The sequence below is a fragment of the Nesoenas mayeri genome (genome assembly GCF_963082525.1).
Source record: "Nesoenas mayeri genome assembly, chromosome: 3".
NCBI classification, from domain to species: Eukaryota; Metazoa; Chordata; class Aves; order Columbiformes; family Columbidae; genus Nesoenas; species Nesoenas mayeri.
Window position 1 is genome coordinate 101,484,794 of NC_137544.1, and position 15,701 is coordinate 101,500,494.

The window sequence follows — 15,701 nt, forward strand, 5'->3', positions numbered from 1 at the left end:
CCTCAGTGCAGGTACTGCAGTGACTAGTCTCATTGTGTCCAAACATTTTATGGCTTTTTCCCATACACTTTGCTACCGTCACTCCTGGCACATACCTATTGATTTTCTTTGACAAGTAGGTCTTTGGCAGCACCAGTTCCCCAGTCAAACATGCATGCTCAGCGCTACTGAGGTGAAAAAGCAGCAGCTGAAGGCAGAGAGGAGACTGGCACCATACTTTTCAATGGCTGTGTCAAGTTCTGTCAGGCTAAAATGGTTGTGAAACTGTGGTGTGTCTGTGAACATGCTAAGAAGAACCAGAGGATGTTCTAGAAACAGCCCTTGGTCCCATCCCTTTGCTGCTCCAGATATTATCTCCAAGAAACCACCCTAATAGAACTGGATTAAAGGCAAATAAAAGAGTAGAGTTTAATTGTTTCACTGCCTCAATATCTGCAGACCCACTGCTCACCCTGGCTCTCACTGCTCATCCTGGCCAAGGCGGGTGGGCCCAGGTTGGACATAAAGTGGGGGCGCTCATCTATCTATACATAGAATAGAAAGACCAGGATTAAACTTATAAGAACTACATTGTTGTGCTTCACAAGCTACAAAGGTGTTTTTCTGTCCTGCAGCTGCCTCACTGTAATTCAGCCATATTTTCCTGGGGAGCAGCTGAACCGGTGCAGCCAGCGCTGCTCCTGCAGTGTAGGGGGAGCATCTCTGCGTACCTGGGCAGCTGCAGCTGTGAAGCTTTTGGAGGTTCTTCTCACATGGTTTCCTCAGAACTAGGCATGGAGAGGGAGGCGCTGATCTCTCCTCTGCCACAGGCCGGAGGGGACGGCATGAAGCTGCCTCAGGGGAAGCTCAGGTTGGATATTAGGGAAAAGCTCCTCACAGAGGGCGGTCGGGCACAGGAACTGGCTCCCCAGGGAAGGGGTCACAACGTCAAGCCAGTCGGTGTTCAAGAAGCCTTTGGAGATATATAGATATATACGATTTAGCTTTTAGGTTGCCCTGTGTGGGATGAGGAGCAGGCCCAGCCGATCCCCTGCAGCTCAGGACAGCCTGTGTCTCTGAGCTTCTGCAGCCTCCTCCACCCCCCTACTCTGCTGTCTCTTCTTCCACAGAGAGGGAAGAAAAGCCCTGTAGTTTTGCAAGGACCCATGTTAAGACTAGATGACCTTTAAAGGTCATTCTCTCCAGAGAAGGAGCCTCCACAACCCCCCTGGGCAGCCTGTTCCAGTGTTCTGCCACCCTCACTGAAAAGAAGTTTATTCTCAAATTTAAGTGGAACCTCTTGTTTTCCAGTTTATACCCATTACCCCTTGTCCTATCATTGGTTGTCACCGAGAAGAGCCTGGCTCCATCCTCGTGACACTCACCCTTTATATATCTGTAAACATTAATAAGGTCACCCCTCAGTCTCCTCTTCTCTAAACTAAAGAGACCCAGCTCCCTCAGCCTTTCCTCATAAGGGAGATGCTCCACTCCATCATCTTTGTTGCCCTGCACTGGACTCTCTCCAGCAGTTCCCTGTCCTTCTGGAACTGAGGGGCCCAGAACTGGACACAATATTCCAGATGTGGTCTCACCAGGGCAGAGTAGAGGAGAAGGAGAACCTCTCTTGACCTACTAACCACCCCCCTTCTAATACACCCCAGGATGCCATTGGCCTTCCTGGCCACAAGGGCACAGTGCTGGCTCATGGTCATCCTGCTGTCCACCAGCACCCCCAGGTCCCTTTCCCCTACACTGCTCTCTAACAGGTAGTTCCTGACGCCCTCACCCAGCCCCGCTTGTGCTTTCACCCCCTGCCACGGTTGCCGACAGCAAAGCCTCAAGGTTTCGCTACACGCGGTACCACAGATTCCTTTCCAGCCGTTTGTTTTCAATCTGCCCCTGGTGGGTCTCCCAGCACGGCTCGGGGCCCTCCCGAGGGCCGCGCTCCCCGAGGGCAGCCCGCGGCGGGCCTGCAGGGGGCGCCGCCCACAAACGGCCGCCCTGTCCCACGCGCTCCGACGCCCCCAAGTGGCCAAGGGCGCGCGAGGCGGGGCGGGGCGGGGCGTTCCGCCCGGTACACCCGGGGGCGGAAGTGTCGTCATGAGAAGGCTCATTCTCCTCCCTCAGCAGAGGAAGGACGGGCGGCAAGATGGCGGCGCCGGAGGAGCGGCTCCTGTCGGACGGGGAAGGCGGCGCCCTGGGCTCGGCGCGGCTCTCCCCGCCCCCGGTCTCGGAGCCTCCCGAGGCTCTGGCGCCCTTGGAGCCGCCGCCTCAGAGCAACACGCTCATGGGGCTGCCCATCGTGGCGATTGAGAGCATCCTCAGCTTCCTGTCCTACGATGAGACGAGCCAGCTCCGCCTGGTAGGGCCCGGGGAGGGCAGGCGGCGGGGCGGGCGGGCGAGGGGTCCCGCTGCGGCCGGGGCCCGGGCCCGGGCCCACCGGGGGAAGCTCGCCTCGCCGGCCCCGGGGCTGGAGGAGCGCTGGGGCGGGGCGGGGTGTCCGCGGTCCCGGCTGCCCCCCGCCGGGAAAGGGTCGGGGTGCGGTGGGATGGGGCGTTCTCCCTTCTCCCCTACCGGCCCGCAGCCTCGGACATCGGCAGGGAGGTGTGTGCCGCCCTGCGCACTTTCCTAAAGGTCTTTTAACTATCTCGTGCTTATTTCGTTTCGCTCGTCCTCTGTGAGAAATTGCCAGGCTGCTGGAGGCTTGTTTTCCCCGGTTACCGCTGTTCTCAGGGGACTAGTCTATTGTGCCTTGTGTGTGTATTTATTTTTATTTATAAAGCTTAAGCCTTCAATTGTAGGAGATGGTGACGCTGCTACTCCAAGGGCCCTACCCTATCTAGAAATAAATGAGGAGGGAAGAAAGAAATATTTTTAAAAGCCCTTATCTTCCTGAAAGGCTGCCTGCTTATTCCGGTTATAGTAGTAGATCTAATAAAAAGTGTTACCTCTACCTCTGAACTTTATAATGCCAAAAAAAGAGCAGCTGTCAGTGAGATCAGCATATATCAATCTTTAACTGCCTGCATAGGGAGCCTGATGTAAACTATGACATAATAGGATAAGCTGCTGTCTCTTATTGAATTCCTTATGAGGTTGTAAATTGAATAATAGTGAGGGATTTAATGCATAGCTTATGTAACCCTCAGTAAACTTGCATGTACTGTACTGTTTATTTTTTAAGAATTCAGCCTAAACTGGATAACACTAGAAGCATATTTCTGTAGAAGATTAGATGGCATGTGCCCTGGATCGGCAACCTGAAGTGCTGCATCCTGACTGTAACTGTACACTGAAAGTTCTTCAAGCAGAAAAATCTGGTTTTATTCATACTTCACCAAGAATACCAGTACCTAAATATTTCTAGCATGCTGTCAGTCCATTAAAGACTTCTGTTTCTTCTGTGAGAGTAAGTAGTGCATCTGTGAAAAAGATGTAGTGCTGCCTTTTTGGATTGCAGTCTCTGCTTTTGAGTCCTTAGAGTTTGGATAGAGGGAAGAGAAGTACGTGTGCTGTTTGGGAATGCTTAGTGTCTCACGGTCTGTATTGCAACACTACTCACAGCCCTTTGCTGCAGCTGTCCTGTTGCATTTTATAAACAGTAGTGCCCATGGGAGTTGTCAGTAGAACGTTTTTTTTTCTTTCTGTAGGGTGAAGTTAATGTTTGTAAGCCCTTTGTTAGCAGTGACTTTAAGAATAGGAAGGATAGTGGTGTAAGGACTAAAACAACTGTTTAACTCTCTGTCCTACTTAAGAAGAGAAATGTAACACTTTTATGCTCTCTTGTGTAGCACCTGCAAGTTCATTTTTCCAGAAGAAGACTGCCCCTTTCAGAAGTTTCAGAAATATGCAGAACCAGACTGGATAAATACTGACTTTGTCACACACATGGAACAATACTAGTAGCAAAATGAAGGAATCTATAGAGCTGGTCTTTCCCTATTTTTAATGTTTTTGAGTCAGTGACAACTAAGAAACTTAGTCTCCATCAAATTCCTTACTGTTCCCTGAAAGCACATCAGAAGGTATAACTAGTGTTCTTGTGAGAAGTAAGTATGCTGGTCTCTGTTAACCAGGAGCAATGTAAAGAATTGAAGTCTTTCTGGTTTGACATAATCAAAAGTGTAGCTCATAACCACACCAGCTTGATCAGCGAGGCCTTTCAGATGGCCAGTCAAAACTACAGATGTTCTTTTGGCAGTTCACTGAGAGGAAGAGACTGGATATTTTGCATAACAGGGAATTGCATGACAGGGAATTAAGGTAGTCTTTAGAAATAACAGTGCCTAGGCATAAATTCATAATGAAATTTAATTACTTCCAGATTTTAAAGGCTACAAGTAGCCTTGGGAAACACTTGTATATTCCTGCTCTAAGATCTGTCTTACACAAACAGTGAATCTCTCTTCTCTAGAAGAACTGATTCAAGCTTCTTATGAGAGATGAATGGATGTATGAGTAGTATTCTGCTAAAGATACATTGCAGGACCACATTAATTGAATGAAAGCGATTAAATTGCTTATGTCTCATGCATATTAAAATTGTGCCCAAAAGAAGCCTCATCAACACCTTAGAATGTGGCATTCCATGGAATAAAGCATCTTGAGAAGCTAGGAGGATATGATCCAGGACATGACACATCCATGGAAATGTCCAGGGCCAGGCTGGATGGGGCTCTGAGCAACCTGGTCTAGTTGAAGATGTCCCTGCTCATTGCAGGGGATTGGACTAGATGACCTTTTAAAGGTCCCTTCCAACCCAAATTCTATTACATCAATCAACCTAAATGAAGTTTGGTCATAAATGTGTAGTCACAAAATGTGGATTCCCTAGACTGATGACTTTGATGCATTCTCTGGATCCCTGCATTGGAAATGGATGTAGTAATCTCTTTCTTCTGGATCACCTTATCTCACTGATCCTCCCCCCCAAAAGCAAAAAACAAAACACCAACAACAACAACAAACAAAAACCCACCCAACAAATAAAAAAATCTCACCCAAAATCTTTGAGTTGAACTGGTGTTGCCGCTATATTTTATACCAGGAGACAGAGTTAGGAGTTGGCTGGGTTGGAAGACATAGAACATCAGCCAGTTTTCAGATCAAAATAGAGACAAGAACCTGTATTGTTTATATAGAGCATAATGAGGAGTATAATCTAAGGCTAAGATACATAAGTCTCTTTCTGTCACCACACCAAAGGATGAGGTAAAGAACATTTCCTGCTTATGATGATTACCATCAGGAAAGGCAAGACCACAGGCCCCTCATTGTGCAAAGCAGCGCTTGCTTTCCTGAGCATAATGCTTTCTGCTATTCCTGGTGTTACTGCATTTAAAAGCATAAGTGAAGCACCTACTGGTTAACCAGAGAAGTAGTTTTAAAGTAATGGAGACTAAACAATAGGTATTCAGAATGCAGTCTTGTCTGAAATTATGCCTTAGCGCAAATCTTAAGTTCTTAAGCTTTTGTTCGGATAAAGTGATGAGGTGAAAAGCATTTTGCTTTCAGCCCTTTTAGTATTTACTTCATCTCCTTCCTCTCATATGTCATTATAAGAGAAACACAGAAAACCTGAAAGATAATTATATCTGAAGCTATAATGTTCCGGACAAGCTGCAGCCTAGCATGCATGCTGATATAGAAGCTAAGCTATCTTCCAGCTTTTGAAGGCTTGCTGTACTGTGATTTTTTTTATTTTTTTTTCTTTCCTTTTCTTTTTTTTTTTATGACTTACAGAAGCTCTGGATTTTTTAGCTGAGTGGGATAATAAGGAAATTCTTATATTCCAGTTTCTTTTCCCTCACATGTCTGAGCTTGGAAATGCACTTCCATTCAGGCATGATTAAAAACAAACAATCCACAACCTCCTTCCGTGAACACTCTGAGAAAAGGGTTATCTTGGTTTCTGACACGTCAGAAGTGTCCTAGATTCAGCAGCAAACTTGTGTTTATTTTCTGCACAGCTCAAATAAAGACCGATAGCCTTTGGACAGCGTGCCTTTAATCTTCCCACAGTTTCCGTAAATCTGTGTTTACAGGCATTTCTATTTTAATGCTTCTTGCTGAAGTCATCAACATTTTGTCACTTGCTTATACTTTACCCTAGAAAGACATTATGAAACATGATGTCTGTGTAGCCTCTAAGAAAAATAATATCTATTGAATGTTAAATACTTTAGGATCTTTTTATCTCTGTTTTGATATTGGTTATCTCTTGGTAAAGCGTGTAAGAAATAAGATATTCTTGAGGAAAGGGAAGCTGGTAGTAGTCTAGTAGATTGTGTCAGTTTGGTTTTTTTTACAAATGAAATGGAAAATTAGTTACTTCATAGAAGCTGTTATTGCATATAAGTACACTAAGAAGCAATGACCTTTTCATTCTGTTTTTTGCATGGACTCAGAATAACTTTCTAATGCTGAGATTTGAACACAGTGCTGGTTGGACTTGATATTTGAGGAAACTTGGGCTTTTTCAGCTTAATGGCTAGACAAAGTAAATATTCACCAAAAATTGCAAATAAAAATATGAGCAAGTTTAACTTTTTACTTTCTTATGGTCCATGGAATAGCCAGTATCAAGCTGTTTGGACTAATATGAACACTTAAAAGTGTAGTAGTTCTACTTTGCATATGACTGCTAACTGTGCAGTCTAAAAGAAGTATATTGTTCCTATAAATAGAGGCGCCACGTGGTTTAAATGGTGACTTCAGGAACCAGCTGAGAATTGAGGTGGTTGGTAATATAAGTTGCAGAAAACCACTTTTGGTTTCTGCTGGTACCTGTTATCTGTTCAATGTCTGTGTTCTAGACTGATTGTTTGCACAAATATGGGTCATGTCTAGACATTGGAGCAGGTAATTCTTCATGCTGCTTAGTGTAAGCAAATGGGCAAGATTAAAAAACCCAGTGTTCAAGAAATCTAGTGTTAGGCATTGTGACCTACTCTCTGGGATGTGGGAGGGCTTTAGCACCCTGAAAAGTCCCTGCTGCCACCAGGTGTCAGTGCACACAAGGTGAAAATCTCTTTCTGTGCTTCCTCTGCATTGGTAGCCAATAGTGTATATAGGATTGTTTTGAATAATTGCCTTGCTAACACAGCCATTGTGCAGGTACTGGTTCCGAGTTCAGGGCTTTGGTAGCATTAGCATTACGTTGCAAAGTCTTGTACTCAAACACGGCCTCAGATCTAGGCAGCCCTAATGCAGCTTATATCTTAGAAGAAATGTGACAATTTCCTCCTTCCTGTAGTTGAAGGGCTACTGTTATTTTTTATGTGCTGGACATGGTGTAGTTGATTCGGTGAGTTGGGAGGGTGCTGAGGCTGTATCTCTGGAGTCAGCCTGGCTCAGCCCTCTCCTTTGACTGATAACAAGGAAGATCTAATACAAAGGAGCACAGACAAATCAACAACAATTGCTTAATGGGCTGTTAATACAGATATGTTTGAAAATGGTATGTTCTCACAGAACCTCAACTAGACTCAGAGAAAGTAGAATTTCTTTAAGTAGTGCCTCCATATGAAGAGAAAATAATTGCAGGCTTTTCTGTGAGAAGCAAGAATCTTCTTCCACAAGGTTTAAACTTACGTAGACCTTAAAATTATGAAATGAGGAGTGCTCTTTTAAAAATTAAAAAAAAAAAAAGGCAAAGCTAATCCATTGGAAAGTGGGGTCACAGTGGGAGTTGTGCAGTTTAGTATAAAAAAAACCCTAAACAGTTTCAAAGTACAGTTGTTCACTAAGCCATTGCATCTTCAGAACTGAATTGCAATTGCTTTAAACTTTTGTAAGATTTGGCTTTGTTTTGTAACTAGTTACTCTGTGAAGGTTTAAATTTAGCAGTTTATTATATTTCTGCAGCCATTAATGTCATTTCTCCCTGCATCTGTGGGGAAAAAAATGAGGCTGTTTGCATCCAACATAGCAAATAAAGGAATCTGTTAAACAAAGAAGAAAAGGCCTTTTTTTATATGAAAAGGAATCTTGTTTCACATGCATTGTATAAGTTTTTTAATTTAATTGTGTCTGCCTTCAAAAGCATGAGCCTTAAATACTGAGAGAAAACCACCATGGTTTCTTGTTTTTAAAGGCTTCTTTTTTGAGACTACAAATATTAACTTGATCTGCCAGAATCACTCTGGAGACCCAAGTTAAAACCTAGACATGGGCATTTGCAACTCCCATTAATATCAGAGGAAACTGTATCTCCATATATATGGGTGACATTCAGCTTACTGTCTCATTAGGCAATATCAGGAGATAAATTTGTGAACTGCGTGGAACATAGCAACTCCTGGAGTGTCATTGTTGTTAGAGTTGGTGATGCCTTAAGCTCAACTGCAGTTTCTGCTTCTCGAAATGGAGCAAAAACTGATAAGAGAATCTTTTACTACCCAGCAGTATGCATAAGATAATAGTAGAAGTGACTTGTGGCCTTAACTGAGCCTTAAGTTTTTCTTTTTACATTAATACAGGTTTGTAAGCGAATGGACTTGGTTTGTCAGCGAATGTTAAATCAGGGATTTCTGAAAGTGGAAAGATACCACAACTTGTGTCAAAAGCAAGTTAAAGCTCAGCTCCCAAGGTATGTACCAGTTAAAACTGTAGTTAAACTTAAATGTGCTACATTATTTTAAACAGAATATTGAAAAGGAATTTCTTGCTTGTTAATTCTGCTTACATATCTCGAAAGGGAGGGGAAAGGGGAGGGGAAGGGAAGGGAGGGTTCAGTACTAAGGATTAAACAGGGGAAAGGGAGGTGGGTTTGATGTTGTGAGCATTACTGGGAGCCAGTTCATCGCTGAAGCAATGTCTTTTATCCTCCTTCCAATGAGTAAGTGCAGCTGCCACTGTGTCCTATCAGATTTCCCAGTCAGAGTGAAGAAACTAATTGCTACTTACTGTGGAGATCTTTTGTCAAAAGAGCTTTATCTCAACCTAAACTTTGTAGCAAGCGCTAATAATATATTAAATTTGTCAACTGCATTGAAATACTAACTGTAGGAATTGGGGCTGATAAAAATGTTAACACCAACTCAGTGTCTACTGCTAATTAGTACTGAAAGTTTTAGGCTTTTAAATAGTCCTACATCACATATAGAATTTATGTATCACATAAGATGTAGTAATTATTTAGAGACCTAGTTTTGTCTAAGAAAGCGTAGTACGCTGTTACTAGCTGGCTCTCAATCTATCAGGTTTTTTTTCCATAAAGACAGAACTGATGTTAGTGGTTACATTTTCAAACCTCAGAGGGTTTTCAGGGTGAAATGAACTTGAGCGATTGTTACAGTTTCATTTTGTTGACTCATCGTTAAATCAGTGTCACTTAATGGTCTGTCTTTTAGACGGGAGTCAGAAAGAAGAAACCATTCATTAGCTCGTCATGCAGACATCCTTGCTGCTGTGGAAACGAGACTCTCTCTGTTAAATATGACTTTCATGAAGTATGTGGATTCCAATCTCTGTTGCTTCATACCTGGAAAGGTAAAATGTAGACTATATTATGTGAATGTGTATCTGTGCTTGAAAAATACAATCGTGTAACTTAACCTGGGACAAACTTATTTTTTTTTATATGTGTGTATATATACTGAAACTGTTTCAGATACTTTCAAACACACAAGTCAATACTCTGCTGTAGTAGGCAGTCTGAAATGAATGAACCAGACTCTATCTAAATGTTAGTTATTTTAAACTTGATTTCCATTTTTTCCTTAGATTCTCTCCTAATTCTGGCATTTGACTTGTGGTATATGCATCCTGTAACACCTTTTACAAGAAGCACATGATATGTAGGGTTTAATTTTGAATTTTAATTGCACAGAACAGCTGGAGGCCAGGTCATCAGAAGGTGTAGTAATTTAGACTAATTTAACATTAAGCACTTAGTCCATCAGGAAGATTTTTGGACCTTTTCTTAAGGGCCTTGAGTACTTTAGATTAATGGAATTAAGATATTTAGTATGTGCAAACACTGTTCAGTATTACAGTAGGTGGAATTAGTTTTGTATGTGGACAAAGTGTGTCAAAAATATTAATGCTACTATACAATTCTGGTGTTTCAGAATACTACTCCCAACATAAAATATAAATTATGTAAGCAAGATGTACATTGGAGGTACCACTATTTTACAAGCTGTGAAAACAGAAGTGCACAGATGAATTGACAAAATCATGATCTGAGGGAGACTGGTACAGCTCAGGGTTGAAACAAGATCTGTGAACATGAGCCTAATGCTCTATTAATTGATCTTTCCGTGTGAGGTTTGGATACGTTGGTATTATTTTTTCATGGGCAGATAACTGGATTTCACTGGGATGAATGGAAAAGATAGCTGTTGGGTTCAGGTGCAGCACGGCAGGCATTTCTGCATTCAGTATGGTAGGACAAGCTGTTGGCATGAAATGTGTTTTTTATTTTAAAGAGGTAACTTGATTTTTGTACACTTTTGTTGACTTTACTTCATTTAAAATTATATCACTATAGTTGAATATATTTATGCTTATTTGACTTTATATTTTATATCTAGTATATTTTTTTTAAATTTAATGCAACATAAAGTCAAACTTCAGTCCTTGTTACTTGCATAGTGAATGGAATACTTAAATGTTGCTACTTTTTTGAGGAGCAGATGGAAAGGCAATACTCAGTCTAGACCCAGAGCCTGCAGGAGCTGGGGAAGTGAGCTTGCCAGCCATTTTCCTTGTGGGCCCTGAGTCATAAGGACTTTGTTTGTATTCTGATACAACAGCTAGGAAGTTTTTTTAAATTACTTATGTAGTGTATGAGCTTGCTGCCACCACTGGGCTCTCAGCACAGTTACCAATTCACCATAAAATCCTATTTTGATCAAGAAGATTCAAGGCTTAGTGTTCACTTATAGTTGGTGGTTCCCCCCACACCTGCCCTGCTCCACACAGGAAATTTTGTTTGAATTAAACTGCCACAGAATTGTCAGGAAGTGAATTTCTGTTAACGTACGTGAGTCTTGGTTTGAGTTTCGGCATACTGTGTGAGGGTTCCTGATGATAGCAGAGCACTGCTGTGAGATTTTATATTGAGGATGGCAGGAGAAAGCTTTGAGGTTATTGTTGCTAACAAGATATAGTGTGGGTAAAATTAGAGAAGTCTTTTGTAAGCTTGTGGTGTGATGAGACGCTGATCTTGTCTGTCTTATGCAACATTTTAGCTGAGCTTCCTTTATTAAAACCCAAGGTGCAACTGTATTGTCTTAGCTATGATTCTAAGTCCTTACGATATGTGTTCCTCAGGAGACTCTTCAACCATTCTTAATCTTGTGCAAAATACCTGTGTCTGTAGTTCGGGTAATGAGATGGGTAATGAGACTCCTATCTTCACCTGCCTCCGATAATTCACAGATTAGTGGGACACGTTCCATCTCTCTGTATCTGTCCTAACTGAAGGGCTTGTTTGTCAAACCTGTTAAGCGAGTGCTTATGTTCTCTCTCAGTACTGGATTGATGTTTTTTAAATTAATGTATTTTGGACTTAACCTGAATTTGCTGTATTTTGTATGCATGCAAGTGGACTCAAATATTTACAGCTCTTCGGACTGACATAATGATAATTCTTGCTATTCCATTCACATGTTTTTTATGCCTGGTTACTGGCTGTGGGAGTGACTGCTCTGCATTATGGCTTAGAATATCTTGCTTCAGATTCTCCAAAAAGAAATTATTATGCTCTACTGAGTATAGATTATGTAACTTAGAACTCGAGTATGCACATAGTAAAACAAAATTTCATACAATTAGCATTGTTTCATGAGTTTGAAGAGAGCTGTTGTGATTTATCAAGTGAGTAGCTTCTCTGATACCTCACAAAGAGCACTTCACTTCAAAAAGCTGATCTAGAACTGAAGCACACAATGGTATGCAATTGTGGTATAGTAAAAGCCCCTGAATATGCCAGCACTTCTAGAATGATCTGAAATAATCTTGCCTTTATCGGAAAATCCTAATTCTTCTTAAATGTTTTAGGTAATAGATGAAATTTATCGTGTGCTAAGGTATGTAAACTCTACAAGAGCTCCTCAGAGAGCTCATGAAGTTCTTCAAGAACTAAGGGACATTTCCTCCATGGCTATGGAATATTTTGATGAGAAGATTGTTCCAATACTGAAAAGAAAGATGCCTGGGTCAGATGTATCGGGACGTCTGATAGGAACTGCCCCAGGTATTAATTCCAATGTATAGTTAATTTTTATTTAGTTTTTCTGTAAAAATTCACAGCACTGTTATCTTTTTAAAGCTCCCTCCCTTCAATGTGAGCTTTATTACATAAATATTGATTACATTTGTTTCTTAAGAATGCCAACTGAAGTTAATTTGCTTTGAAATTTAAGGAGCCTTTGTACTACCAAAAGAACAGTCACTTGAATGCGTTAGAGTTATGCATAGTGTGTATTCATTAAGCAAATGTTTTTGTGCCACCAATGAATGAGACTTTATCATTGCACTTGGTTGAAATTTGGCACATGAGATGACAACTCGACGCTTTTTATTTTAAGGAGAATTGGCAAATGAATTACCCTAAGCTGTTGTAGTGCATAGAGAGCTAGAACATACTTATAAGTCCTTTTTTTTTTTTTACTTTCCTGGGGCGCTAGTGTATCACTAACAAGCAAAATACTTATGAGTAATAGTGAAAAGACAATTAAAACAACAGTCTATAAATAAACAATTAAACTGGTCCTTCATATAATCTGTCAGACTTCCCAGAACTTTTGTGAACCAAAGTCTCAGGTGGTTGCCTCATATAATGGCCAAAAGCAAAAGCTGAGTAGAACTGTGGTGTTATCCGTGTGCTGAACATCTTCACCCTTCTTAGGAACTGGGAAATTAACTCTCCGAAGGGATAACTTACTATAAATTAAAAATAATTATATCTTAAGCAAAAATTATAGGCCTAGCTGTAGGAGCTGCTTGTTGTTACTGGTATGTCCTGTCCATCCTTTTAGCCATAAATGTGTTTACCACCTCTTAATTATATCCCGTTAATTATACATCAATTCCATTGAGTCTCTCAGTTGAGAAAGCATTGCCCGAACCATAGTTGATGTCAATTGGCTTTTCAAGGCTTTATGTGGCATAAAAATGCCTCTCCTGTATGGAGGGAGGAACATAACCTCTGTAATGGCAACCCTTTAGTGTCACCAAAGTGAAGCTGTGCTGGCATTGTAAAGAGGAGTAGGAGGACTGTTCTAGGCTGTTCTGTCTTTGTAGCCCTTACAAGTTTCACCTTAATTGCACTGCATTGCTAGAAGAGTAAAATGGTAGAAAAAGTGATATATTTTATGACAGAAAAAGTGCAAGACATTACAAAGTAGCTGCTAGTCTCCTTGATTTGCAAGACCTTAATTAAAATCAACATTCCCAAGCTCTAATTCTAGTATGGTTTTAGTACTTAGGAAGAGTGATTCTAAAGAAGCATGGAAAAGAATTACGTTTCTTCTAAAAAGTAAGTTAAGCCCCAAAACACAAAATTTTAGAACTTCAGCTGTCTACAACTAAGACAGCAGAATAGTGCTGCTCTATTAAAATATATTTATTTAATATAGCTATTCTGTAATAAGTAATTTATAGACATGTTATGGGTTTTTGACTTAACATCTGTGACAATAAGTCTAGATGACAACATAATATCTGTACATAATTTTTGATACAGCAAAAGGAGAGAGGCTTATATACAGATAATGAATGGCAAGCTGTCTTCCAGACTACTGAAAGTTGAGGTATTTTAATTAAACTAATTGTGCTATGAGATACCATATGCTCCTGTTAGACACTTAAATGACTGTAAATCTGTTTACATGTTCACGTAACTAAAGCGGCATTCAGATTCATGTTTAGACTGTGGGGATAAGCAAAATATGAAAACCGGGATGCAATTTCTACCTTTGTCTTGAAGTTGTAGAGGATTAATCAGAGTTTTCTCTGAAGTTCCAGGGCCTTCTGCAGCACTGACAACAATGCAGCTGTTCTCCAAGCAGAACCCTTCGAGACAGGAGGTCACCAAACTCCAGCAGCAAGTAAAAGCGAATGGCACGGGCTTGACAGCACTAAAGCGGGAAATTTCAGAGCTTCGCATCAAAGTGCAAGAGCAACAGAAACAACTCCAAGATCAAGACCAGAAACTGCTAGAGCAAACCCAAATCATAGGTGAACAGAACGCCCGGTTGGCTGAGCTTGAACGCAAGCTGCGAGAGGTAATGGAGAGTACAGTAGGAAATTCGTCAGGTTCTGGCTCAAATGAACAATCTCCTAGAAAACGGAGGAAGGCGGTTGAATCCACAGACTGTCCTAGGAAATCTAAACGCCTTCGAAACAGAAAATAACTTGGGAGTAAATGTCGCCTTCAGGAGGATACACTGCTTTAGTAGCCCAAGCAGGTTTGCTTGTGTGGATACTGTGACTAGCTTCATGGTGTCCTTTAGGCTGCTGGCTCTTCAAAACACCACTTAGACTTGAACAGTAATTTTATTTCATTGAGACTTTTCCCCTGCTTTCTGTATGGGTGGGCCTAATGCACAGAGTCTTTATGATTTGCAATAGTTACATACTAACCAGACCTGCTCTGTTATGTTTTGATGGGTTAATCTTTTTTTTCTGTGCAGATGTGTTTAAAGTAAACTTATTTGTGTTTATGCATATGTTCACATAAACTCTTAAATAAATTCAGTCTTAACTGACTAAAAAGTTAAGCTTAAAAACAGATGTCCTGTTCACTTGAAGGAAAGATCCACTTTTAAAATCTTGTTTTAGAGAACTTGACCTTTTTTGTTACAAGTGACCTTGTCTGGAATGTCTGAAAAGTAGTTAATACTTTTTGGGGTTCTCTGTAATGAGTAAAACTGACTTCTTAAGCTACAGTATTGGCTCTATATTTTTGTAAACTTACAAGGAAGGGCCTTCTATCCAGTCTTCACATGCACACACCCTGGTTCGAGGTCTTGGGAGCCATATTCTATATTTGCATGGATAGATGCATGTACAGCTTAGCCTGCTAAAAGGACTTGCCCAAAATTGTTCTAAACTCTGGGAGAGAGCACAGAGACTTACAAAGCAATTGCTTTGTTCCTCAGCTGTGACTTTGCATCTGCTTTCCGCACATCTGCTTGCTTACAATGAGGTGGTCTTACAAAGCCAGTTGCAGGTGAGCTGGAACCCAGACTCTCTGCCACTGCCACTGCCTGTAAACTGCAGGTACTGTTAGCCAAAGCTGGAGAATTGAGAAGCTGCCTTGATTTACAGGCCAACATCTAATTAAACATCAAACAAATTGTCCCTACGATAACCAGGCTCAGGGGGACGTCACGGGAATGAAATGCTGTATTATGGAAAAAACTTAAAACTATTTTGTGTGTATGTGTGGGGGTGGGGTAGGTGGGATGGAGATTTCTCTGTAACATTGATGACAATATTCAAAGCTTTCCTTTCCTGAAAAGTAAATCACTTCAGACAAAGCTTTAATTTCTTTTGCACTTCTGTTTTGAGCTTGTAACTGGAAAAGCATGTCTTGCACTGTTCAGTCTCTCTGGTCACTTTAACAACCTCAGAGTTGTGTACAGTGATTTATTTTTTTTTTCCCCTCCATCTGTATATTTTTGGAACCTTATTCAAATACCATTGTCCTTGGTTTTGTTTTAATATACTAAACTATGTAGCTTTACCATTTGACTTAACTTTTT

The 15,701-nt window shown here is 41.2% G+C and overlaps 1 protein-coding gene across 4 annotated transcripts; it reads left to right on the top strand.

The window, feature by feature from the left end:
• The first annotated feature begins 2,123 nt into the window (after positions 1-2,123).
• Positions 2,124-15,337, top strand: FBXO28 (F-box protein 28). Of its 4 annotated transcripts, XM_080342043.1 has the most exons (7): positions 2,214-2,344; positions 3,167-3,391; positions 8,463-8,572; positions 9,336-9,474; positions 11,992-12,187; positions 13,415-13,471; positions 13,954-15,337. In XM_080342043.1, the coding sequence occupies exons 3-7, from the start codon at positions 8,475-8,477 to the stop codon at positions 14,346-14,348; spliced, it is 885 nt and encodes a 294-aa protein (XP_080198169.1). In that variant the 5' UTR covers positions 2,214-2,344; positions 3,167-3,391; positions 8,463-8,474; the 3' UTR covers positions 14,349-15,337. The 4 variants fall into 4 exon arrangements, with proteins under 4 accessions (XP_080198166.1, XP_080198167.1, XP_080198168.1 ...); XM_080342040.1 differs by lacking the exon at positions 3,167-3,391 and having other exon boundaries at positions 2,124-2,344; XM_080342041.1 differs by lacking the exons at positions 3,167-3,391; positions 13,415-13,471 and having other exon boundaries at positions 2,124-2,344.
• The last annotated feature ends 364 nt before the right edge of the window (positions 15,338-15,701 follow it).

What these genes read in the sequence shown, in the direction of transcription:
- FBXO28 (XM_080342040.1), top strand. Translation starts at nt 2,132, where the DNA reads ATGGCGGCGCCGGAGGAGCGGCTCCTGTCGGACGGGGAAGGCGGCGCC. An exon ending in GTTAAAGCTCAGCTCCCAAG is followed by an intron (nt 8,573 to 9,335) that starts GTATGTACCAGT and finishes TCTGTCTTTTAG; the next exon opens with ACGGGAGTCAGAAAGAAGAA. An exon ending in AATTACGTTTCTTCTAAAAA is followed by an intron (nt 13,472 to 13,953) that starts GTAAGTTAAGCC and finishes TTTTCTCTGAAG; the next exon opens with TTCCAGGGCCTTCTGCAGCA.